The 21,785-nt window shown below is 35.4% G+C and overlaps 1 protein-coding gene across 2 annotated transcripts in view; it reads left to right on the top strand.

Moving 5' to 3' along the window:
* The window catches only part of LOC308068440 (sodium channel protein type 2 subunit alpha), an 86,150-nt gene that overhangs the window by 8,616 nt on the left and 55,749 nt on the right, over window positions 1–21,785 (top strand). The window contains exons 2-10 of one of the 2 annotated variants that reach the window (XM_080399070.1): window positions 2,621–9,576; window positions 13,157–13,293; window positions 14,185–14,265; window positions 16,392–16,520; window positions 17,007–17,098; window positions 18,153–18,425; window positions 18,724–18,787; window positions 19,642–19,783; window positions 19,935–20,141. In XM_080399070.1, coding sequence (XP_080255196.1) covers window positions 9,310–9,576; window positions 13,157–13,293; window positions 14,185–14,265; window positions 16,392–16,520; window positions 17,007–17,098; window positions 18,153–18,425; window positions 18,724–18,787; window positions 19,642–19,783; window positions 19,935–20,141 — 1,392 coding nt within the window. In that variant the 5' untranslated portion in view covers window positions 2,621–9,309. The other variant, XM_080399069.1, reaches the window with a different exon arrangement.

The raw sequence follows: 21,785 nt of genomic DNA on the forward strand, positions 1-21,785 counted from the left end.
TTAGTTGAAGCCATCACTGTCATATTGTCTTATAACCATCTTTACAAGAGTATCTAATTTTGAACAACCTGATTTCTTTTCTAAATCACATTTCAGATGGAATCACACATTTTGCCACAGGATAAAGTGACAACAATATGCAACTATCTTTTCCAGGTCATCATTACGTTGAAAGGGAGCTCAAGTGCATGAGGATATAGGTTGAAACTTTTTTTGAAGCAATATCATGTCTCAGAATTTGAAGGATATTCTAACCAGCCTTAAAATAAATGCTGATGCCATATAGATGGAAGAGCTTGAGAAATAGTCCCCCAGGAAAGAACATATATAGTCTGTCCATCAGGAATCACCACTGACTAGGCCTGAGATTTTACCTATGATTCAGTCATAGAAGCTGAATCAGGATAATCTACCCCAAATAAAAATTATTTTGGTCAATATCAGCCAAAATAATTCTCTATCATCACCTTCAGCTACAGTAAAACTGTATGATCTGGACCTGCCTATAAAAATTTCTAGTCTTGAGGTGAGAACCAAAGTCATTAGATTAAAAAAAACCCGAAAGTTTGGCTTTTTTTTAGTATATTGCAATATCTACATTATACAGGGGGAAAAAAAAACCTAAAAAATATGAGATGAATTATTAATTGAAATCCTGTAATGAAATTACTCTGACATGGCCCAGGCCTATTATAAATTCAGGATAAAGGGCTCACAATTCTGCCAGCCTCCTTCCTTCAATTATTGCTGTGACTCCCATTGATACCACTGTACTACCAATAATGTATGGCATTAGTAGATAAAAACCTGCATCTCTTATCCGTTGGAGATACAGCAAGTACAAACACAGGTAGGATGTAATAAATAGGGAGATGAAGACTAGGTGATAGGGTTACATGTGAAAAAAGGTTCTTTGCCTTGTGCTCTAATTCAAAATACGGATTTATTGAAATTAACCTGCGCTATTAGTGTTATTAACAATTTTCACATAAAGATTAGTTCCTCAACACACATTGACTATTAATTCCTTACATTTTGCAAATGGGCAAATATTTTAACTGTATAGAAGTTACGCTCCCTCTTTTGAAAACAAATGTCATATCAATGCTTAGTATTAGTGATTACTCTTTTATTAAGAAGCTATAGTATCCCTTTCATATTATTTTAAAACTTGCACGTAACAGCACTTACACATTTTGCCTATTTGCACTGTAGCTGACTGTGAGCTCAGCTTGCTACTTCAGGGGCAGAATCCAGCCACCCAATAGGCAAAGGGATGGGGAAATCCCCTATGTACCCCCAGGGAAAGTTGCATTCAGTGGATAATATGCATTGGTGGATGAGTATCATTGGTGGCAGTAGGAGAGTCATGATCCCCTGAGGTTAGCGCTGGAGGCACAGCTTTCAGATGTCTTCAGTGGAACCTCTCCAGTAGTGACTCACCACAGTAAGATGTGCTGAATCAGTGCATTACTCAAAATGACCAGAACATTGAAGGAGTTTTCTGCTAGCAATCGTTGGAATGACTTCACGTGACTATCAAATAAATAGAAGCAATAATTGTGGTACCACTTGCTGTATCTTTAGGAAACATAATTATAGATTAATAGTAACTAGTATTAGGTAAATTCTCTGTTAGTTTTTGAAATATATTTTTCTGTAGGGGTACTTGAAGATCTGTCTTTAAAAACAAGAGCAGCAGTGGTCTAGTAGAAAACTTTCACTTTCTGTCTTCCCACCTTCTGTGTTCTCTTTGACCCAATCTGTGTCTACACAGATTTTATTTTATCTACAGAGTTTCTACAGTGGCTACTCATTCTTACTACATTTGGAGAAAAGTATCATTAAGGGCTGCTTTGGCAGGAGCAGACACCTAGGAGAGTGATGTCTGTTTCTTTTCTTCTCTAGGAGTAAAACCAAAATAACAACAACATTTAAAAGTACAAAAAGAGCCATAAATTTATCTAGTTCAAGTAAGAATAAATGCCTCAAAGACATTTCATCTCAATCTCAATGTCTGAAGACTAAAATTTGCAAGTTGTAAGGAGACCATTTAAAGTTAGTGAACCAGATACTCAGATTATTAAAGCTTTAAAGACTGAGGAAGCCATAGCCAAACTTTGGTCAGCTCTTGCAGTGGTGCAAGCTTTAAATTGAAGAATGTGGAGAAGAAACTATCTTTTTCTGCTATTAAAATGCTTGAGATGAAAAAAAAAATTGTCACACAAACACTCATACCAACATTCTCTAAGATAAGTAACATGAAGATGTGTCCATATTTTCATACAAATATAGACTGAATTAGCTTCTCTTCCTGGTTAAAGACAGTGAATCCCTTAGGGAATAATGTTACACTGTGCAGTTCCCTGAGTGACAGATGAGAACACCCCTGTTAGCCTGGGCACAGTTATCCTGTGTCTACTAAAGACTGCACTAGTTATGCAGTAATCTCAACAAGACCCATTTTTCCCTTTTAGTTAAAGCATGCAGGTAAAAGAATAAATGGATTTTTTGAAACATATCACTCAAAGGATATTCTTAAATGGACTGTTGGTCTGTGTTATGTTTTGTGGACAAACCCATGTTTCATCCTGCTTTTCCTACATCTTTTTGCTTTTAGGTTAGAAAAATGTGTCTACACGAATACGTAGAGTTATCTTTGTCTGCCACAATTAATTTTGAGAAGCTTTGGACACAGGAACAAAGAATTAGAGAGTCTTGAAGAAACTTCAGTCTTGAAGAAGCTTCAGCTCCCAAGGAGAAACTTTTCTTACCAATTGCATTTTCTGCTAGAAATGCGGCCTTTTTGTTTTCATGATAGCAAAAGATCCAGTGGCTAAATGCTGAGATTTGGCATTTCTTAGAAAAATAAAGGTAAGACTATCTTTTCTGCTCAGCCAAAACAAAACAAAAGTGATGTTTCAGTTAAGATGACCATTTGATATAGCACTATATATCTTCACTAAAATATCGGTGGGGAAATGAAACAAACATTTTAATGAGGTCTAGCAGTAGAAATTTGTGTTACATGTATTGTAGCTATTTTCCTTTAGAATGTAAGAATCTTTAACATTGGAATATATTTGTAAAATATTAAGTAATTAATTCATTAAGTACTGTATTCCAACTAGGCTGATGGGCCAAGACACTCTTCCTCTTAAATTGCATATGGTTTTCATTTAGCCTTTTTCAGGTTTCTCCAGTACTTCAAGTATTCACACTAGATCTCTTTCCACACTTTTTCAGAGGCAGCTTATGGTGTTAAAGAAAATGTAAGGCAGACCTGCATTTAAAGACTTCTTAGAGGTTTTGGTCACTTTTTATAATTAAATGGGTCAAATGATTTGTTTTGGGGTTTCTACAGCTTGCGGGTATGTATTGTGCACTGAGAAATGCAGGTTCATTTCTTTACATATCTAGTTTGGATTACTCCAGTTTACTAAGTAAGCATATATGGCCTTGATATAAGAATCTTAATCCACTATTTCCACTCCTATGCAGGAGGAGACAAGAAACAGGAACAACTTAATTCAAAAGTGAATGTTGCAGGTAGAGAGAAAAGAAAAGAGATGAGTGTGGAATGGCAGTGGGCAAAAACAAAAAAATAAGTGGGGGGAAAGACTATCCATAGCAATGTCTTGATGAGGTAGAGCAGCGTCCAAAAATATCCTCCCAAGAAGCAGCTTCTGGATCTTTCAGACAGGTCTGAGATTACTTTCCAGTCTCTAATCTAATCTGAGTGTTTTCCCATTGGCCTAGAATTTCGCTCGTCAGACTGAACGTCATGTATTACATTCTACCCAGATTTGCAAACTCTTACAGTACTTTTATTGAGGTTCTTAAGATTTAGTTGATGTGCTTTCACACCTTATTGCAAGTCATTACTGAGGACATTAAATAAAATTGCATGTAAGATCCCTGAAGCACCACATTAGTATTAATTCATTAGTATTTACTCTATTTACTGTTCTTCAGACAGGTTTCAGCCAATGTGAACTACCAATTCATATTTAGCCACTTACCACTATCCTATTCTAAATCCTTCTAAAGTAAGGTTTTATTAAGGATGTATTATTTCTGTTACATACCCTTATTAGTTGATTTCATAGTCTCATAACAAGGAAGTATTTTTGTCTTCTGTCATTTATTAATTTTATTAATAAATACCTGGTGGTAATTTAATTATTTTTATTTTGGATAGTTACGTAACACTAATGCCTATAGGCTACTGAGGCTGACTGCACAAATCCAAACAAAAATCATAGTCATTCCTACAGATAAATTACAGTCTAAGGAAAATGAGACAATAGATGAATGATAAATGTTGGAAGGAATGGAAAAAAAAGAAAGAAAATCCTACATATTAGTCAGTTAGGACCTGTAAACATAAATTACCATAGTTTAAACTAGTAGATTAAATAATCGGCAGGTTCTTAGCAGGTGCTAAATGCTGGAGGCTGTTTTCAGCTTTGAGGAAGTATTCCTTTCCTTGAAAATACCTACTTTTGTGGAACCAACATTCATGGATTCCTTGCCTTAGGACCTGTGCATAGTTTTGATGTGATATCTCGTTATATATCTCAAACCTGCAATTCATTGCATTGACCAATTTGAACTACAGTGACATTTGAGAGCTCTTTTTTTCTCTTTAGAGTTCTGTTTCTTATTCAAAAAATTTTAAAGCAGTAAAAAATAGTATAAAGATGCCAGGAAAAACAAAGTAATATTTTATGAAAAGATAATAATCTGTAACTGTAAAAAATACTTCAGTGTGCTTCAGCAGATAAGGGGATAGTTTTTGCTTTGTGAAATTATCCTCCATGCAAAAGTACCTTGAGAAATTTCAATAAAAATATTTTATATTTTTTTATCTGTATAATATATTAAAATATTTTAGGACATCTTCACAATGAACTAATATTTACCTATCCTTTTGTTTTTAGGACAAATTGAATGCACCATTACCCAATTTGAAATTTTATCAAAGCATAGTAATTTAAACATAATAATCTTCAGTTCCAGAAAACTAATGCCTGAATTTTGCAAAATAAGTTTGCAAATACTGAGGGGGAGTTAAGATAACTCATTTCTTTAGACTCTTCCTGCATACCCTCCCTCTGTACTCCTTTCCTCCTTGGGACACGGGTAGTTTCTGTTGAGGCAATTTCCTGACAACATCAGCACAAAACAGCTACACTTTTTACTTCTAAAGCTGCAGAAAATAATCTCTAGCTGATGCTGAAGTGGTGCCACTAGCCCTGTTGTTTCTGTCTCTCCTACTGTGGGAGCCCCACCTTTTTGATTTGGACAAGGATCTTTACTGGCCTAATGTGAGACAGCCGGTCTTATTAACACTAATGATTTAGAGCAGAGTTTGTAATCCAGGTTTTAGCATCTGAGACACTATTGCTGTGCTTGGCACAGAGGAAGATACTGTTCTCAGATTACAGCCTCTTGAATAAAGGATTAGCATAAGAAAATTACGATAGTTGGTCATTTTACAGATTCAATTTGCTGTCCTTGCACTTATTCCAACTCTAATCAAATACATGTGTGTTTGCCAATGTTGCAGTTTTAATGGAATGAAAATCTCAGTAGTCAGCTCTTTCAAGGTTTCAGCAGGAAAATAATTCTAATGCCAGCGCTGTAAAAGCAAAAGAAACCCCATACCAGAAGAAAGACTGCAAGCCTTGCTATATCTCCACCTTGAAAATTGTGAAGGGTGTATGTGGTCTGTTTCATGCAGAATGCAAATAACCTGTTCAGTGACCTGATGATTTTAATAAATAATCATAGTATCCACCTGGTTCTTACACTGACACTTTCACTTTTACCATTTGCCTGATTTAAGATATTGTAAGAATAGATACTTTCAGGCCACTTCTCGCTTTTTCAAAGATTCACAAAAATTAACTTGACATCATTAGCACAGATATTTCACTTACTTTGAGTCATCTTCTGTGTAAATGGTGAGACGATAATTATATTAAAAAATAAAATTTAACAAGTTTTCCATGGACATAATATAATTAACTGAAATATGCATAAAATTTAGAACATATGGATTCTGCTTATTGCTTGATCTTATTATTTAAAGTAAGGGACTGGAGGAAAACTGGAGAAGGATTTACAGAATGCAATGCTCAAATATAACAAAATGGATTTATTTGGCAAAAGCATGTCTTTATTAAATTGGAGCTTTTTTTTTCTAATGAAATCTATCAAATTTTAGATCATTACGCATATGGTATCTAGGTCCAAATTGTATTTCAAATATTTGAAATTATTTTTGCTGAGCTGTATCAGGTACTGAGGGGCCTGGACCACATGCATTTTTGAGACTATTCCTTTAAAGATTGATAGCTAATGAAGGCTATTCTGAAAGTATTACACAGAATTCTTTGTCTGAATTCTGTCCAGTATCATTCATGACCTGGCAGTTTAGTTACTGGATAACAAGCGATTTTAAAACCAGTGAAGGAAGAAGAGGAAAGCTATCACTTACAAATGAATGGTTCTTGTTCAGGGCTCAGTGTAGGAAACAGAATTACTTTTCTTTCATTGTTCTATTAAACTACTGCATGTATATCAATAGTAGTCAACTACATATTTGTGTATTGTTCTTTTAAGATTTGTAATCTGAATGAAAACACTTGGGGCATATTTAGTATAGGAAAAATCTTGTGTAACAGCAGCAGCCAGGGAAGACACAACTGCACCAGACAGTAGTGGAGGCAGGACTCAAGTAATGTTTCCAATTTGTCAAGAAAACTTCTTTAAAAACTTGTTTTATGACTCTCTGAGAAATACAGTGAAACCCCAAGTCTGCTAATATTACTTTTCCCAGTCATTCATTGACCCCTTTGTGAACTTCTAGCAATACAGATACATATATTTCTAGTGAGGACAATGTATTTTGTTACACCATTCATAACTGTAACTGTTAACAAAAGAAAAGCAGCCTAACCAAATGCACTGAACTATAAAAAGAAGACAGACCCACTGATGACTCTAGGAGGGTGCACCTTTTGAGACTAGTTTCATAGAAAGGGCACCTAGGTCAACAATTTGAATCACAGACCTGCAAAATGTGAAATAAAGGAATCGATTATTCAGAAAGACCAAAGGGAAACCTCAAACGTATACTTATGTTTATTAATACTGGATGGGCAAAAGCAATAATCAAAGGAGTGTGGACTGTATCCAGAGAATGTGTGTGCTTTTAATTCTCAAATAAAGGACAATTTTTATTTAGGATCCTTATAACTGGGAGTTAAATTAATAAACAACAGGTACGAGCAAAGGCTTCCATCTTGTGCAAACTAAAAATTAGTAGCAGAAGTTTCAGTGTAGCAACAGGTGATAAAGTTGTCTGCTGGAGTCTCTGTTTGGCTTAACACTTCATTTTTCAATTTATACTGCATCAGTACATCCAGCCCCTCCAGGATCTCTGTGATTCCACACATTACATTAACTCATGGGTCTCCAGGATCTTCCTTGAGAAAAGCTTTCTCCATGTCTACATTCTAGTATATTTTATTTATGAATTTAGGGACAAGTACCTCAGTTCTGGTTTTGTGTCACTTAGATGCTTAGTGCTATAATCTACCCACCTAGATTATTTCAGTGATCTCAGTGCTGATTGTACACACTGATGCTGTGCTGTGCTCCAGAGATAAAGACTTGAGGTGGCACAGGAGCAGGTTTACCCATCATATCATTGGATTGGTAATTTAGATTTAGGAATGTGCAGTTTCATGTCTTTCCTCCAGTTTTCTGTTGTAGATTCTTAAAGCACTTCTTAACACGCCCCTCTACCTTCATACAGTATTACATTTTGCGGGGGTCATTTGAAAAGGAATCCTTTATTCAGTAAGATCATTACTGTAGCGCTTCATGTGTGTGTGTATGTGATTCCTACAAACTGCTCCAGGAAGGTGATAAGCTTTAGGAGAAAGACTATTGAATGAATGCAAATTAATATAATACTATGTCTCAAATCTAGATGTGTCAACCAGATGTTGCACATTGATGAGGTAACGTAGGGAAGACTACATGGCTTCATGTACAGAAATCACAATTAGAACTCTTTTCAGGCACTGAAACTCACTCTTAAAGATTGGTTTTCATAATTAAACTTATTACTACACTATGTCACAAACTTTTCCAAAGTAGACATCAAATAAGGCTATATTTTCTTACTTGGTGGCACTGCTCCTTAACCAGATCTGCTTTCCTTCTGCTATTCTCTCCCTCTAACGATTCAACCTTCTCCATTGTGCTGTACAATGCATCAGTTTAAGCAACTGGTCCTGCTGTAGAAGGACCTGGAAGAGAGAAAAGAATATTATTTTCAGCTGATGCACTGCAGGGCTTCGTGAAAAGACCTGTTGTAGAGTGGAGAGTTTGGTGCAGAGAACAGGAAGAAGCAGCAGGGACTAAATCATCCAGCACTGGCACCAAAGACATTCGTAGGGAACCAGAATCTCAGATTTCAAAGTAGTTTTAGCCTGAAATAAACTTATGACATGTGCGGCATATGACATAAATATAAATCTTATGACATAAAAAAAAGGAGCGGCATTCTTTTCCCACAGTCTTGATCATACATCCTGTTTCCTTTTACTTAAAAGGCCTGTGATTTTGATTCACAGCTCACGGACAGTCAGTAAATGCAACCTAACCTGCTTTGGTATCTAACATTAACCCTCAGCACAGTAAACTTGTCAGTAAGAAAGAAGTATGCTTGTTTCTCTCATAGTTCAGTTGCTGTCATTTAAGCAGCATTAATCGGACAAAAACTTCTTTTGTGTTTAATGAAAGTACTTACATGTGTAAAGTTGGGTTACTGATACTTGAAGAAATAAGTGAAGGTATAATACATTAACTGGTAAAATACAGGTTTACAATTTTCAAGAGTACCTCATAGAATATATATTTATGCTTTAAAAAAAATCTTTAAAATATATATGTTGTTAAAACACTTGTATCAGTATTTTGTTCTAACTGGGAGAGTCTAAGGATGTAGGCAAAGCACTGTTTGTGGGCAGAAGTAGTGTCTTTTTCTAGACCAGCAGGAAAAAGCTGAAAAATAATTTATGAAATATCTAAATAAATTCTGAGCAGTTGCTTTTAACTTTCATTCAGCCTTGAAATATGCTGCTTCTATTTCAGGCCTGGAAAGGGTTTCTGAGCAAATGTTGGACTTTTTCTGTTGGTACAATCTAGTTTTCCTAAATCATCTAATTTTCTTTTATAGGTCATTCTTATGCAAGAGGCTAAAAGTAATTAAATTTGCAGGATGAAAACATGGCACAGGCACTGCTGGTACCACCAGGACCTGAAAGCTTCCGCTATTTTACTAGAGATTCCCTCACAGCTATTGAAAAACGTTCTGCAGAAGAAAAAGCTAAAAAGCCCAAGCAAGAACATACAGATGATGATGATGAAAATGGTCCAAAACCAAACAGTGACTTGGAAGCAGGAAAAACACTGCCATTTATTTATGGTGACATACCTCCAGAAATGGTATCAGAACCTTTGGAAGACCTGGACCCATATTATATCAATAAAAAAGTGAGTGAATAATCTTTTGCACAAAACAGAATGTAATTTTCTACACTGGAAAAGTTCAATCACAAAATAGGATGGTTGGAGCCATGAAGTCACTAAATATGCAGAAACAGAAACATCTTTTCATTTAACAGAATTGATTTATGCTCTTCTATATTGTGAATCATTCAACTTCCATGGAGTTACTTGTTACTTACTTCATTGTAAGGAAGTTATAGCTTACTTGAGCTTGCCTGAACTCAAGAACATGACTAAGTTTTCCTGATTTCAAGGTAGCATTAAGACTGGTATGACAAATAAGGTGTTCCAAGCATGGCTTTGCAGTGGAGATCATTGTAGATAACCAGGTAGCATCCATTCAGGTTAGTGAAATAAAGGACTGTAACTATACTTCATATCTGTTACAGCAATATAACAAATGTAAACCTATATCTATGCACATATGTATAAAAATATATATATATATATATGTAGCATGTATTCTGTGTAAATCCTGGGTCATATAAAACTACCACAATGAAAACTGTTGCTTTAGGTGCTTTGGATTGCTATGACAGATCTCTGCTGCACAGCTGTCAATTGGACATCTGTGGCAGACACAACAGAAAAGCTGAGTTTTGAGGAAGGAATAAAAAAAAAAAAGACAGTTTTGTTGAAAGTTTTCATACAGATAGAGCAGAGTGAAGAGTTCTGTGTTGTGAGAGAAAAGTAATGTGCCTGAGTTATGTGTGAGGCTATAACACAACTAGAATATCAACAGATGTGTTCCATGAAGAATGTGAACTAAACCAGGTGTACTTCCCCTTCTGATCTGCACAGTCATACAAAATCCTCATTTTCACATGATCCACAAGCCAAGGACTTGGAGATAGAAAGGCTAGTTCAAACAGATCCATTCAAGTAAAAAGTTTGCCCCTTGAACTTTTAAAATGTCAGGATTGGCAGAAGAGTATATGGGTTCTGGTCTTGCAACAATAATGCATGCACTCTAGAAACAGACTACTATTATATGACTTCAGAGAAAGACAAGGAACTAACAAGTACATCTCCATAGCTGGAATTAGTTGTAAACTGTTAAACTACTCTAGGATCTGAAATAGTCCAGCCTGCAAATAGCTAAAACCACCTTATGTCCTGTACAGTTTAGTAAAAGTTACAGTTGACAGTAAAAGCAGGTTCTCTGAACTCTATCTGCTTGTTTCTGCATTCTCCTTTAGCAACATCAAGATGTGATCAGTTCCTGATAGACCTGCAAAGTGTTGTGGATAATAAGAGTGAAGGAAGATGAAGCTGTGGATAGTAACCCTAAATTAAAAAATGCGGAAGGTGTTTTATGGACAAATGCTTGGGATTATCTTTTCCCATCTCTTGAAACAGAGAAGGAAATGAACACAGTTGCTCTGACGCTCTGATGACAAAACATCCCAGGCTACCATTGAGATAAGAAACTCTATGTTGAGCAACTACAAAAAAATGAAGACATAAAATATTTTAAACTGAAAAGAAGCTCATCTTGTTAGGAAAGAATCATGCCAATAGTACTCTCAATTTTGTGGCTAAATTTGTGTTTACCTTTGGTTCACAAACCTGTTTTTAAAATTATGGCTTCAGTAAAAGGAACTGAAAATAAATCAGAATCCCTAAGTAACGGCATAACCTAACAGTTGCCAAAGTTAAATAAACAGTGCTGTAGATAATACAAATATTAACATTATTAAGAAAATTTAAAGAAATGAAATCTCAAAGAAGGAGTGTTCCCAAGGGTTATTTTCATTTATATGCTTTTGGTTATATCAGCAGTTCCATGCAGATCCTTACTTACAATAGAATTGTGTGCACTAAGCCCTTTTCTTGACTAGCTGCAAAAAAAATTGGGAATAAAGTTGTGTAAATAAGTTTAGGAGTAAAGTTTTCTAAAGAAGTCTTCTACAAATGAATCAGAAAACCTGAGAAGTAGTGAAGTATAACTTCTAAATGCCAAAGCAGTCAGGTTTTTTGGAACAAAAGCGTAAAAACTCTGCCTACTGATAGACTTAGTCTATGAGAGTAATTTGTAAACTGCAGAATCTTTTGTCATAGGTAACGTCTGTATTTACCAGTCTAATAAGCTCAACAGAAAACAAATGGACATCTTAAATGATGAACGAGAATTAGTCATGCCTCCTCCAGTTTAGAGCAGAAACTACTCTTAATCATCAACTTGTCAATGCAGAGAAAATCATCCGTGAATTGTAGTCTGTCCTCAGGCTCTGCTACAGCGGTGACCTTGGGACAGGCAACATCTTTCTAGCATTTCTATCTGGCTGCAGGACTGTAAGGCAGAGACAAATGCCAATGAGTGTGAGTCCATCCTCTGTCATCCTCAATGCTGTGCTTGATGTTGTTCTGTGAACAGGCACTGGCAACACTTCTTTACCTGTTTTCTTTCCTACTGTAGAGATACTTGCTTTCTCTCCCAGAGATGCCAGACCAGATAGGCAGTAAAGGCCATGGAGAGGGCAGCATTTTTCTGATCACAGCCAAGTTTTTACAGACAATGGAAATCAACATGGAGAACAGTGATACTATATAGCTCTGCTGAGAGTGTAACAAAGACTCTATTATGGTAACACAAAGCAGAGCCATTACCATTGACAAAGAGCAAAAGGAATGAAGAATAGTCATGTCCTGAGGATATTTCAAACAGCACCAAAGATGCAAGTAAACCTTACACACAAATACACTTGGAATAAAAATGAAAACACAGGCAATGACCGCCAACAGGAACAGAATGAAATGAGCACGAACCACAGGTTTATCAGGTCAAGTTTTAAAATACAGTAACTACCTAAATTTGGTGCTCACATATAGGGAAAATAAGAGCATATTGTTAAAAACTAAACCAGCATTTTTTTGAAGAAAATATTTGTTGTTATAGGATGCCAAATTCTGGCATATGTACACCTCAGACTACTCAGAATGATGTCAGCTGGCAATTTATCAATCCCTTTTATTGTTTCACAGATATATTTTTAGAAGACACAAATAGTTGATATTGTTATTAACAATCTGAAATTATAGCAAAATTTGTTTTAAAATTATGGTTGTTTAGTGACAGGTGTTCGTCCTTGTCACCATATATATGTGTGAATATAATTCTGTCAAGTATTTGTTCCAAATTCAAACTGGTGTTTAGAATGGCTGTTTTGCTGTTTTGGTTTTGTTTGTGTTTGCTTACAAGGTAGAATATATTTGATTAATTTGAAACTCTGACTTTAATCAAAGACTTCATTAAAAATAAAATAGAAAATATTTTAGTGATGAAATGTTGCATTTTGCTATTATTAACTGAAGTTGGTGCTGATACTTCCCACCAATTTTAATAACATCAATATTCAGTCTACATGCTGGGAAATTTAGCAAATTGGAGAACTGGCAGTAGAAGGCTTAATCGACTGTGTTCATAGAAATCAGTTATTTTCCTATCACAGGTAGACAGTAGAATGGAGCGTGAAACTTCCAGGTGGAGAATGGATTCTTCTAGGAGGTAAAGACATTTATGTAGTCAGCACTGTATTTTAATTTTGTATTTCTTTTTTTGCAGACTTTCATAGTATTGAATAAAGGAAAGGCAATTTTCCGGTTCAGTGCCACATCTGCCTTGTACATTTTAACTCCTTTTAATCCCATCAGAAAAATTGCCATCAAGATTTTGGTACATTCATATCCTTTTTTCTTAATGTTGATTTAAGGGTTGCCATTTAAAACTGTAATTAACAAAATAATACTTTTCATACAGATATACAAATTATGTCCATGTGGGTGTACTATGCCAACTAAACATATGCTGATCACACTTAAAAAGCAGCAATATCACATGTGAATTGCAGTATGATCTTCATTCCTACTGAGAGAATTCTCTACTGAGCCACCTAAAGCTGTCAGAGTTTAAATATCAGGCTTTATATACAAAAGGAGACCTTATCCCATACTAAGCCCTGCAGCTAAGGCCAAATTTGGAGCAAACCATTGCACTTGAATATATCTAAGGTCACACTTTTACCAAGACTAGCAGTACTATTCATGAACTAGACTCACTTAGCAAGGACAAAAGAGTATGAATGAAGGGCTGCTTTGTCAGGAATCCTTCTTGAGCATTGTGTTTTCAGCACTGGGGTAGGTGTCCTATAAAAGATCCAGGTCAGAATGAAGGAGAGTATTTTCAAAAATATTTCAATCATGTTCAAAGAACAACTTGGGCGTAAACAATCAACCTCTGCCTAAAGATCTTTTAGAATGATTTTGCTGGCTTCAATGAGTAATTACGTTTGGGTACTTATTTCATATTTTTACAGACTTAAGGATGTGTTTAAGTTTCATTTAAATCCTAAACCTGCCATAATTCCAAAAGTAATGCATTGTTTTACAGTAAGTGCACCATAACATGCCAGATGGTATACCATTTAGAATGGATAAAATTACGTGTGAAACTGTATTTTCAGATTTTATTTGGAATGTCGTGTTCTTTGTACATATTTTTATACACTTAATATTTCTAGTACTAATTTCAGTTTTATAAAACTGCCGTAATTTTTTTACTTACGTGCCTTGACTACAATCTACATTATTCAGCATGCTTATCATGTGCACTATTTTGACCAACTGTGTATTTATGACCATGAGTAATCCTCCAGACTGGACAAAGAATGTAGAGTAAGTTAAACATCTTCTTTATTTTTACATCTTTTTTTGTGTGTAACTCCAAACCAGAAGCATTTATGGAAAGTTGCATGCCAGCATGGGTTTTTCCAGAGTTATGCAGAATCAGATTCCATGAGATCATCAGTATCTTTCTGGTTCCCTCCTGAATAATTCAAATGGTTTAAGAGTAATGTCTTGTTTCAAAATTATGTCTGAGGAATATCTGAACTTCTACCATAATGTACAAACATGAGCTCTCTTCCTTGGGTGTTCTGAGCTGTAAATCAGAAAAGGAGCTCCAGAACTACAAATGTGATTTAAAATTGTTGCATGCCAATGGTGAGGCCAGCCATATATTTCATGAGTATCCATGATCTCAGCACAGTGGGACATTCATCATGGCTCACTGATGCAAACTCACAACTGCCAGCCACAGCAAGCACACACAGCACTCAAACCACTAGAAACTCAAACTGCTCAGAAGGGGCCATACCTATGAAGGAGTAACAAAGAGCTGGCAGAGTAAGGAAACCACAAAGTATCTCTGCTTCTCTTTCTTGTTCACAGTTATACATGCATATTTGCTCTCTAAGCAAATACAGATACACATTTTCCTTTCAAATATTATAGAATCATAGAACGATTTAGGTTGGAAAAGACCTTTAAGATCACCAAGTCCAACCGTTAACCCAGGACTGCCAAGTCCACTATTAAACCATGTCCCTATGCTCCGCGTCTAGATGTTTTTTAGACACTTCTAGGGATGGTGATTCCACCACCTCCCTTGGCAGCCTGTTCCAATGCTTGACTACCATTTCAGTGAAGAAATTTTTCCTAATATCCAACCTAAACCTCCCCTGGTGCAACTTGAGGCCATTTCCTCTCCTCCTGTTGTTTGTTACCTGGGAGAAGAGACCGACCCCCACCTGCCTACAGCCTCCTCTCAGGCAGTTGTAGAGAGCGATGAAGTTCCCCCCTGGGCCTCCTTCTCTCCACACTAAACAGCTCCAGTTCCTTCAGCCACCTCTCATAAGACCTGTGCTCCAGCCCCTTCACCGGCTTCGCTGCCCTTCTCTGGACACGCTCCAGCACCTCTACGTCCTTCTTGAAGTGAGGTGCCCAAAAATGAACACAGTACTAGAGGTGCAGCCTCACCAGTGCTGAGTACAGGGGGACAACCACTTCCCTTGTCCTGCTGGTCACTGTTTTGGATACAAGCCAGGTTGAGTGTCTTTTTTTCTTTGAAATAATACTACTCATGAAAAACCTGGTTCTAACCACTTGTGGGTTCTTTCACTACCCCCTGTTCTCCAATAACCATTATTGACTTCTGTTTATTTATTTCACTGCATTAAGGAATCTTACTCTGAATGCTGTATTTAGAAACTGCACTCTGTTCCCAGTATGTTCAACATGACTATGGCTTGTTAGGGTTGCTGAGAGTCTGAAAGGAGACCAGTAGGGTCTGTAGGCAGATTTCCTTTATCCCAGAGGTCCACACAGACCCGTGTGGGTCTGAGGAAGTCCCTGCATTTCGCTGGTTATAACTGACTATTCTGTGTTTTTAAATGAATGGTTGTTCTCACACGAGGTAAATTGGTAATCATGCTCCACACCTTTAAAAAATAGCAGTCTGGGCATGCTTTCTTATATTTAATGATTATTTATGAAATAAACTTGTATTAAAGGCATGAGTATAGTTATTACCAAGAACTGACTTTCACAAAGCTCTCTGATTTTTACATTTAAAAAAAAAATCTTCATTTTTTGTTACACTTAGACATCTACCCGATTTGTGAATGCAAGCAAATAAACAGGTCTGTGAGTGCCGGAGAATGTAGATATAAAGACCAAAGTCTGAACGTATCTATAAATACTAGAGTCTGAAATTATTTGCAAGCACAAAAGCTGAGATTAGATCAACCTTTTAGAAAATGAACAGTGTATATGTGTCAGGTTCAAATTTCATCTACTGAACAATGATTATATTCTTAAATGTTTGGGGCAAGTTAAGTTCATTATTTCCTCCATTCACTTCTACATACTTCTTTTCTTGTAAGTCATCTTTGATAAAGAATGGCATTGTCTATAAGCATAAATATGCAAAAATTCATTATTCCTGCTCTGCTGTTTTTCAGGTACACTTTCACTGGAATTTATACCTTTGAATCACTTATCAAAATTCTTGCGAGGGGCTTCTGCTTAGAAGGTTTTACTTTTTTGCGAGACCCATGGAACTGGCTTGACTTCAGTGTCATTTTAATGGCGTAAGTGGTTCAAGAACTTTTTAAGCTTTTAGGGCATGAAATTAGTGACAAATATTATTATAGTACGTATATTGATTTGAAGGTATTTAACTTCTGTAACCTGTGAAGTTTAGGCACTGTATCACACATTCTAGTGCTCATAAATGAAAGTAAAATATGGCAGGAGCCAGCATCGAGCTGAGGGACACTAATTTCATGTCCTACATTTTTCTGCTCACCAGAATGGAAGCCATACCTTTGACTTCATGTCACCACCCTATTGCAAACTAATTAGTTTAATTAGCTGTTCAAATACAAATCAGTGAGTTTCGCTTCATTGAAATTTAAGCAAAATTGATGAAAATAAAAATTATAACAGTGAGGTGTACTGAAGAGACAGGTAAATTTTGAAGCATGATTACTAATATTGGCACAGAGGTTTTGAAAACCCACATAATTAGTATAAGCTCTGCCTCAATTCTGAATAACTGTGATTTAATCCTACAGGTATGTAACAGAATTTGTAAACCTAGGCAATGTTTCAGCTCTTCGAACTTTCAGAGTATTGAGAGCTTTGAAAACTATTTCTGTAATCCCAGGTAAGAAGTAGTTGGTGTAAGGTGTTAGGCCCCTCGTATCTCCAACTGTTATTTGTGTGCTGTCATTGTGTTTGTGTGTGAACTCCCCTATTACAGATATGTGACAGAGTTTGTGGACCTGGGCAATGTCTCAGCGTTGAGAACATTCAGAGTTCTCCGAGCTTTGAAAACAATATCAGTCATTCCAGGTGAGAGCTAGGTTAAACACCGAGGCTGACTTTCGTTCCATTGAAGTTGAATTCACTTCTTTTGAGCATAAGTCTTGCTGTTTGCTGCTCGTGTTGCCAAAAAAAAAAAAAAAAAAAAAAAAAAAAAGTTAAAAAAAGGCATGGATCATAAGCCTGGATTATGATTCTTTGCCTTTTCAGCACTAGCTTCTTTTATTTTGCAAAATCAGCCTTTGAGTTTAACAGATTCTTGCATGAAACATAAAATATGAGGCCTATGGGTTATTTTGCTTTGTTTTTCTGCATTTTGTTACAACAAGTTGTCTCTACATTAAAAAAGCTTTAGCGCTATGGCTTTCTTGATTTTGAATTTTTTCCTTTATTTTACACCTAAAATTGACATTAGTCTTAAAGACTACCAAGTAACAAAAAAAAAAAGCTACCAAAAAGGACATAAATATTGAACAGGAAAGTTTATCAAATGCAAATGTTTTTTTTTCTTCAAAATTACTTGCAATTCTATCTCTGTACTGTCTTCATACTATTGTGAAGTCATATGTAATATTAACTGGAAACTGAATCATTGGCAGAATATTAAATGCAGAGAAAAATTAAAAAATTAAATCAAAACTGTAAAAGGAAAGCATGATTGATAAAATTTCCTGCTTGAGAATAACATTATGTATTCAATTTATTGGAATATATGTACATTACATATTCATAAAAAAGAATCTTTTTCTTTCATCTTCACAAGCTCTGAGGCTGCTCATGAAGCTTTACTTTTTGAAAAATAAAAAATATTTTTTTAAGTGTCTGCATGACATCTTAATTATACGGGAAGGGCAAAGATACTCTTTGATAAATCTGTGGATCTTTTCTCTTTGCAGGCCTAAAGACTATTGTAGGAGCCCTAATTCAGTCTGTGAAGAAGCTCTCGGATGTAATGATCCTGACTGTGTTTTGTCTGAGTGTATTTGCACTAATAGGGCTGCAGCTGTTCATGGGCAACTTGAGGAATAAATGCCTGCAGTGGCCTCCAGACAATTCTACTTTTGAAATAAATGTTATTTCCTACTTTAACAGCACAATGGATGAAAATGGTACATTTGTTAATATGACAGTGAGCACATTTAACTGGAAGGATTACATTGAGGATGAAAGTAAGAATGTCTGATATAACTATTTTTAATATATTTTTGGCTATAGTATGCAACTATTTGTGTACAAACAAAGAACATTTGTATTTCTGCCTTATGTAGAACTGCTTAGGGTCACTGACTGACAGAGATCAAATACATACAATAAACAAGTACAATAACCAGAAGGGCTCCTAAACAAACTACAAAGTGACCAGCAGCTAGCCACTTCGATTTTATTACAATTTACTTTTATTTTGCTTTTTAGTACTTTCCACTTAATTTGATTTATTCACGTATATTTCTAATGCTTTCTACACAGCTCATTTTTACATTTTGGAAGGACAAAGAGATGCCCTACTTTGTGGTAATAGCTCTGATGCAGGGTAAGAGCCTTTCAAAAATCCTCTGGTATGTTCTGTAGAAAAAGAAATAACATGAAACCTATCTGTAGCAGTTGTAACTCTGTATTTAGCCATGTTAAAGAACTTACAGAGTTTTGCTGCTAAACAATGATTACTTAATTAAGTCAAATTATTTTACTTTCTGACTAAACAAAATAATAAGTTATTCTTCCAGCTTGATTGGAAAATGATGTTGGTGTTAATGATAAAAAACTCTTGTAAAGTCTATTTTGGAGATGCACTGACTGAAGAAAGTAGGATGAAAGCAAAGGTTAGAACTGAGAAAGAGATTATGTAAAATATTAAGAAGGCGTGGTATTGACTTCATAATTCAAGACTGAATCTTTATTTTTCAAGCCTAACTCTTTTCCATTACTGGAAAATTCTGCCGTACATATGTGCCCCATTATGAGCCTAGAATTCTTAGCTGAACTCCAATACCTAAATGGCAACAGTGAACTCAGCATTATGTGGGAGATCCCTAAACGTACAATTGGAATTAGCTAATAATATTGTTTAATCTTTCTGTAACCTTAACAATATTTTAGCAATTATTTCTGCCAGGAAATTATTCATTTGGCATAAAGATTTTATTTGCAAAATGAGACTGAGGAGAATTTAAATATTTAGGCCATTTCAACAGCTGGAAAGGGTATCTTTCATTTATAGTCTTATTAGTTCTTTTCTTAAGACTTTTTTTTTTCCCTGAGTGAATTTAAATGTAATTCATGGATTTCCTGTGGAAAAATAATGCATATTGTTCCAAAAAATAATAAATATGTTCTAGAAAGAAAGAAAAGTTGTAACAAAGTACCTCCTCTTTGTTTTTCACATAGGCAGTGCCCAGAGGGATATATCTGTGTGAAAGCTGGTAGAAACCCCAACTATGGTTACACAAGTTTTGACACATTTAGTTGGGCTTTTTTGTCACTCTTTCGGCTAATGACTCAGGACTTCTGGGAAAACCTGTATCAGTTGGTAAGAAATTTTTATGACATCTAAAGTAAACTGTAGGTGACATACAAAAATATATGATAGGCTTATTTGTAGATGAGCTGAAAGCATAATGTTGTTGCAGTAACAAAGATAAGTGGTAGAATAATACATAGATATGCTTTCTACTCCCTAGACACTACGTGCTGCTGGGAAGACATACATGATATTTTTTGTTCTGGTGATTTTTCTGGGTTCTTTCTACCTGATCAACTTGATCCTGGCTGTGGTTGCCATGGCCTATGAAGAACAGAATCAAGCAACCATGGAAGAAGCAGAGCAGAAAGAGGCAGAATTTCAACAGATGCTGGAACAACTGAAGAAGCAACAAGAAGAAGCTCAGGTAATGAAGAAAATTTTATTTGCCGAACAGCCTTGTTCTTCAGGCAAGGATAATATTTTTTTTATGAATTAGAATATGTATAAATTGCATAAAAATGCAATGAGTTACAGAAAGAAAAAAAGTCTTGTTTACCACAAAAGTTATAGAAGTGCAAATAGGCAATGAAAATCAGGAAGTAATAGTGCCTAGGGGTATGGTTCAATGATGGACTTGGCAGTCCTGGGTTAACGGTTGGACTTGATGATCTCAGAGGTCTTCTTCAACCTAAATGATTCTATAATTCTATTAAGATAAAATAAAACAAAACAAAGAAATAGCAAAAAGAAAAGCTAATGGTACAGAAGAGAGTTCCACTAAGGTCATCAAAAGACTAGAAGTAAAATATTTGTAATAAGGGTGTTCTAGAAAACTGATTTCTGTAGCCATAGCTCATGATACTTTTATGTTACAGATCTTACGAACAGCATGAAGAAAGTCTAGTGACATTACTTCTGGTTTACAGTCTGAGTGAGAATTGCCAGGCTTGCTGTACTTAATAGTTCTTCCCCAGCATTCAGAAAATAGAGGGAAGTATTGAAATCAGAGTTATTTTAGGTTTCTACCAGCAAGGTATTTCATCATGTCCCTAATTCAAGCACAATGAAGTCAATCAGAAGTTTATATATCCTTAGAACAGACTAGCAATATTTATAACAAAGGTATTACTTCAGAGTACTTTTAAAGTAACCTTTGTTTTCTGTGAAAAGAGAATAAAATTATTTAAATTTTTATGCAAAAAAAGACATTTTAATATATATATTTGTGTGAGGTTTTCTTATCTGAAAGTAAAATATATGCAAGAGTTCAGCTCTGTGAGTCAGACATCTGCCTAGTTTCTGGACTGATTTTCTATTGCTTTTCATATGGCATATCATAGTTTTCAACAGGACAATTTTTATTAAATGATAACAAATTAGAATCTTCTATGAGACTATAGTTTTGGTAGTATTTTACAGCTTCTTTCAGTAAGTTAGAATGATTCTGTAAAGTGCTGCCAGAAAGTGAAACTGCTTCTTTTTCTTGAAAAGAAAGTTTTATGCATGACCTGTGAAATCTAATTAGCATATCTCTATTTTAGGCATTAAACCTTATCACTTCCAAATCACTAAAGAAAAACCAGAATCCTACAAAATTCAAATAAAAAAAAAAAGTTAAATATCAGAAGGGAATAGGTGGTTGTTTTTTTTTAAAAAAAAACACTGATATTTTCATCCATGAAAAACACTAAATCACATTATATCAAAAAATACCAGGAGGCACATCTAGATGTTTGTGTGTTTAAGAGGGGGGCCAGAGATGAAGCTGATCCAGAATTAGGAGAAAAATAGAACCATATGAAACAGAGAATACAGGGAAGGCTGGATAATAGCCCTGGAAAGTTGTTACTTTTTTAAATGAATGTCCACTCAATTCATTATTAAGGAAAGCAGTATTACAGTGAAGATCCCTTTTGTACATGAAAATATTAGCTGGAAGTAGGCATTACAAGGTGAGACAAAAATGAGTATGGGACCCATCTCTTCACTCCCTTGACACTGAAAATACTCATCCATAAACCTAAGTCATCACAGCAGTCTTTGGATTGCTCCACTTGTTTGACCTTTG

This window comes from Falco punctatus, assembly GCF_963210335.1.
Source record: "Falco punctatus genome assembly, chromosome: 8".
NCBI lineage: Eukaryota > Metazoa > Chordata > Aves > Falconiformes > Falconidae > Falco > Falco punctatus.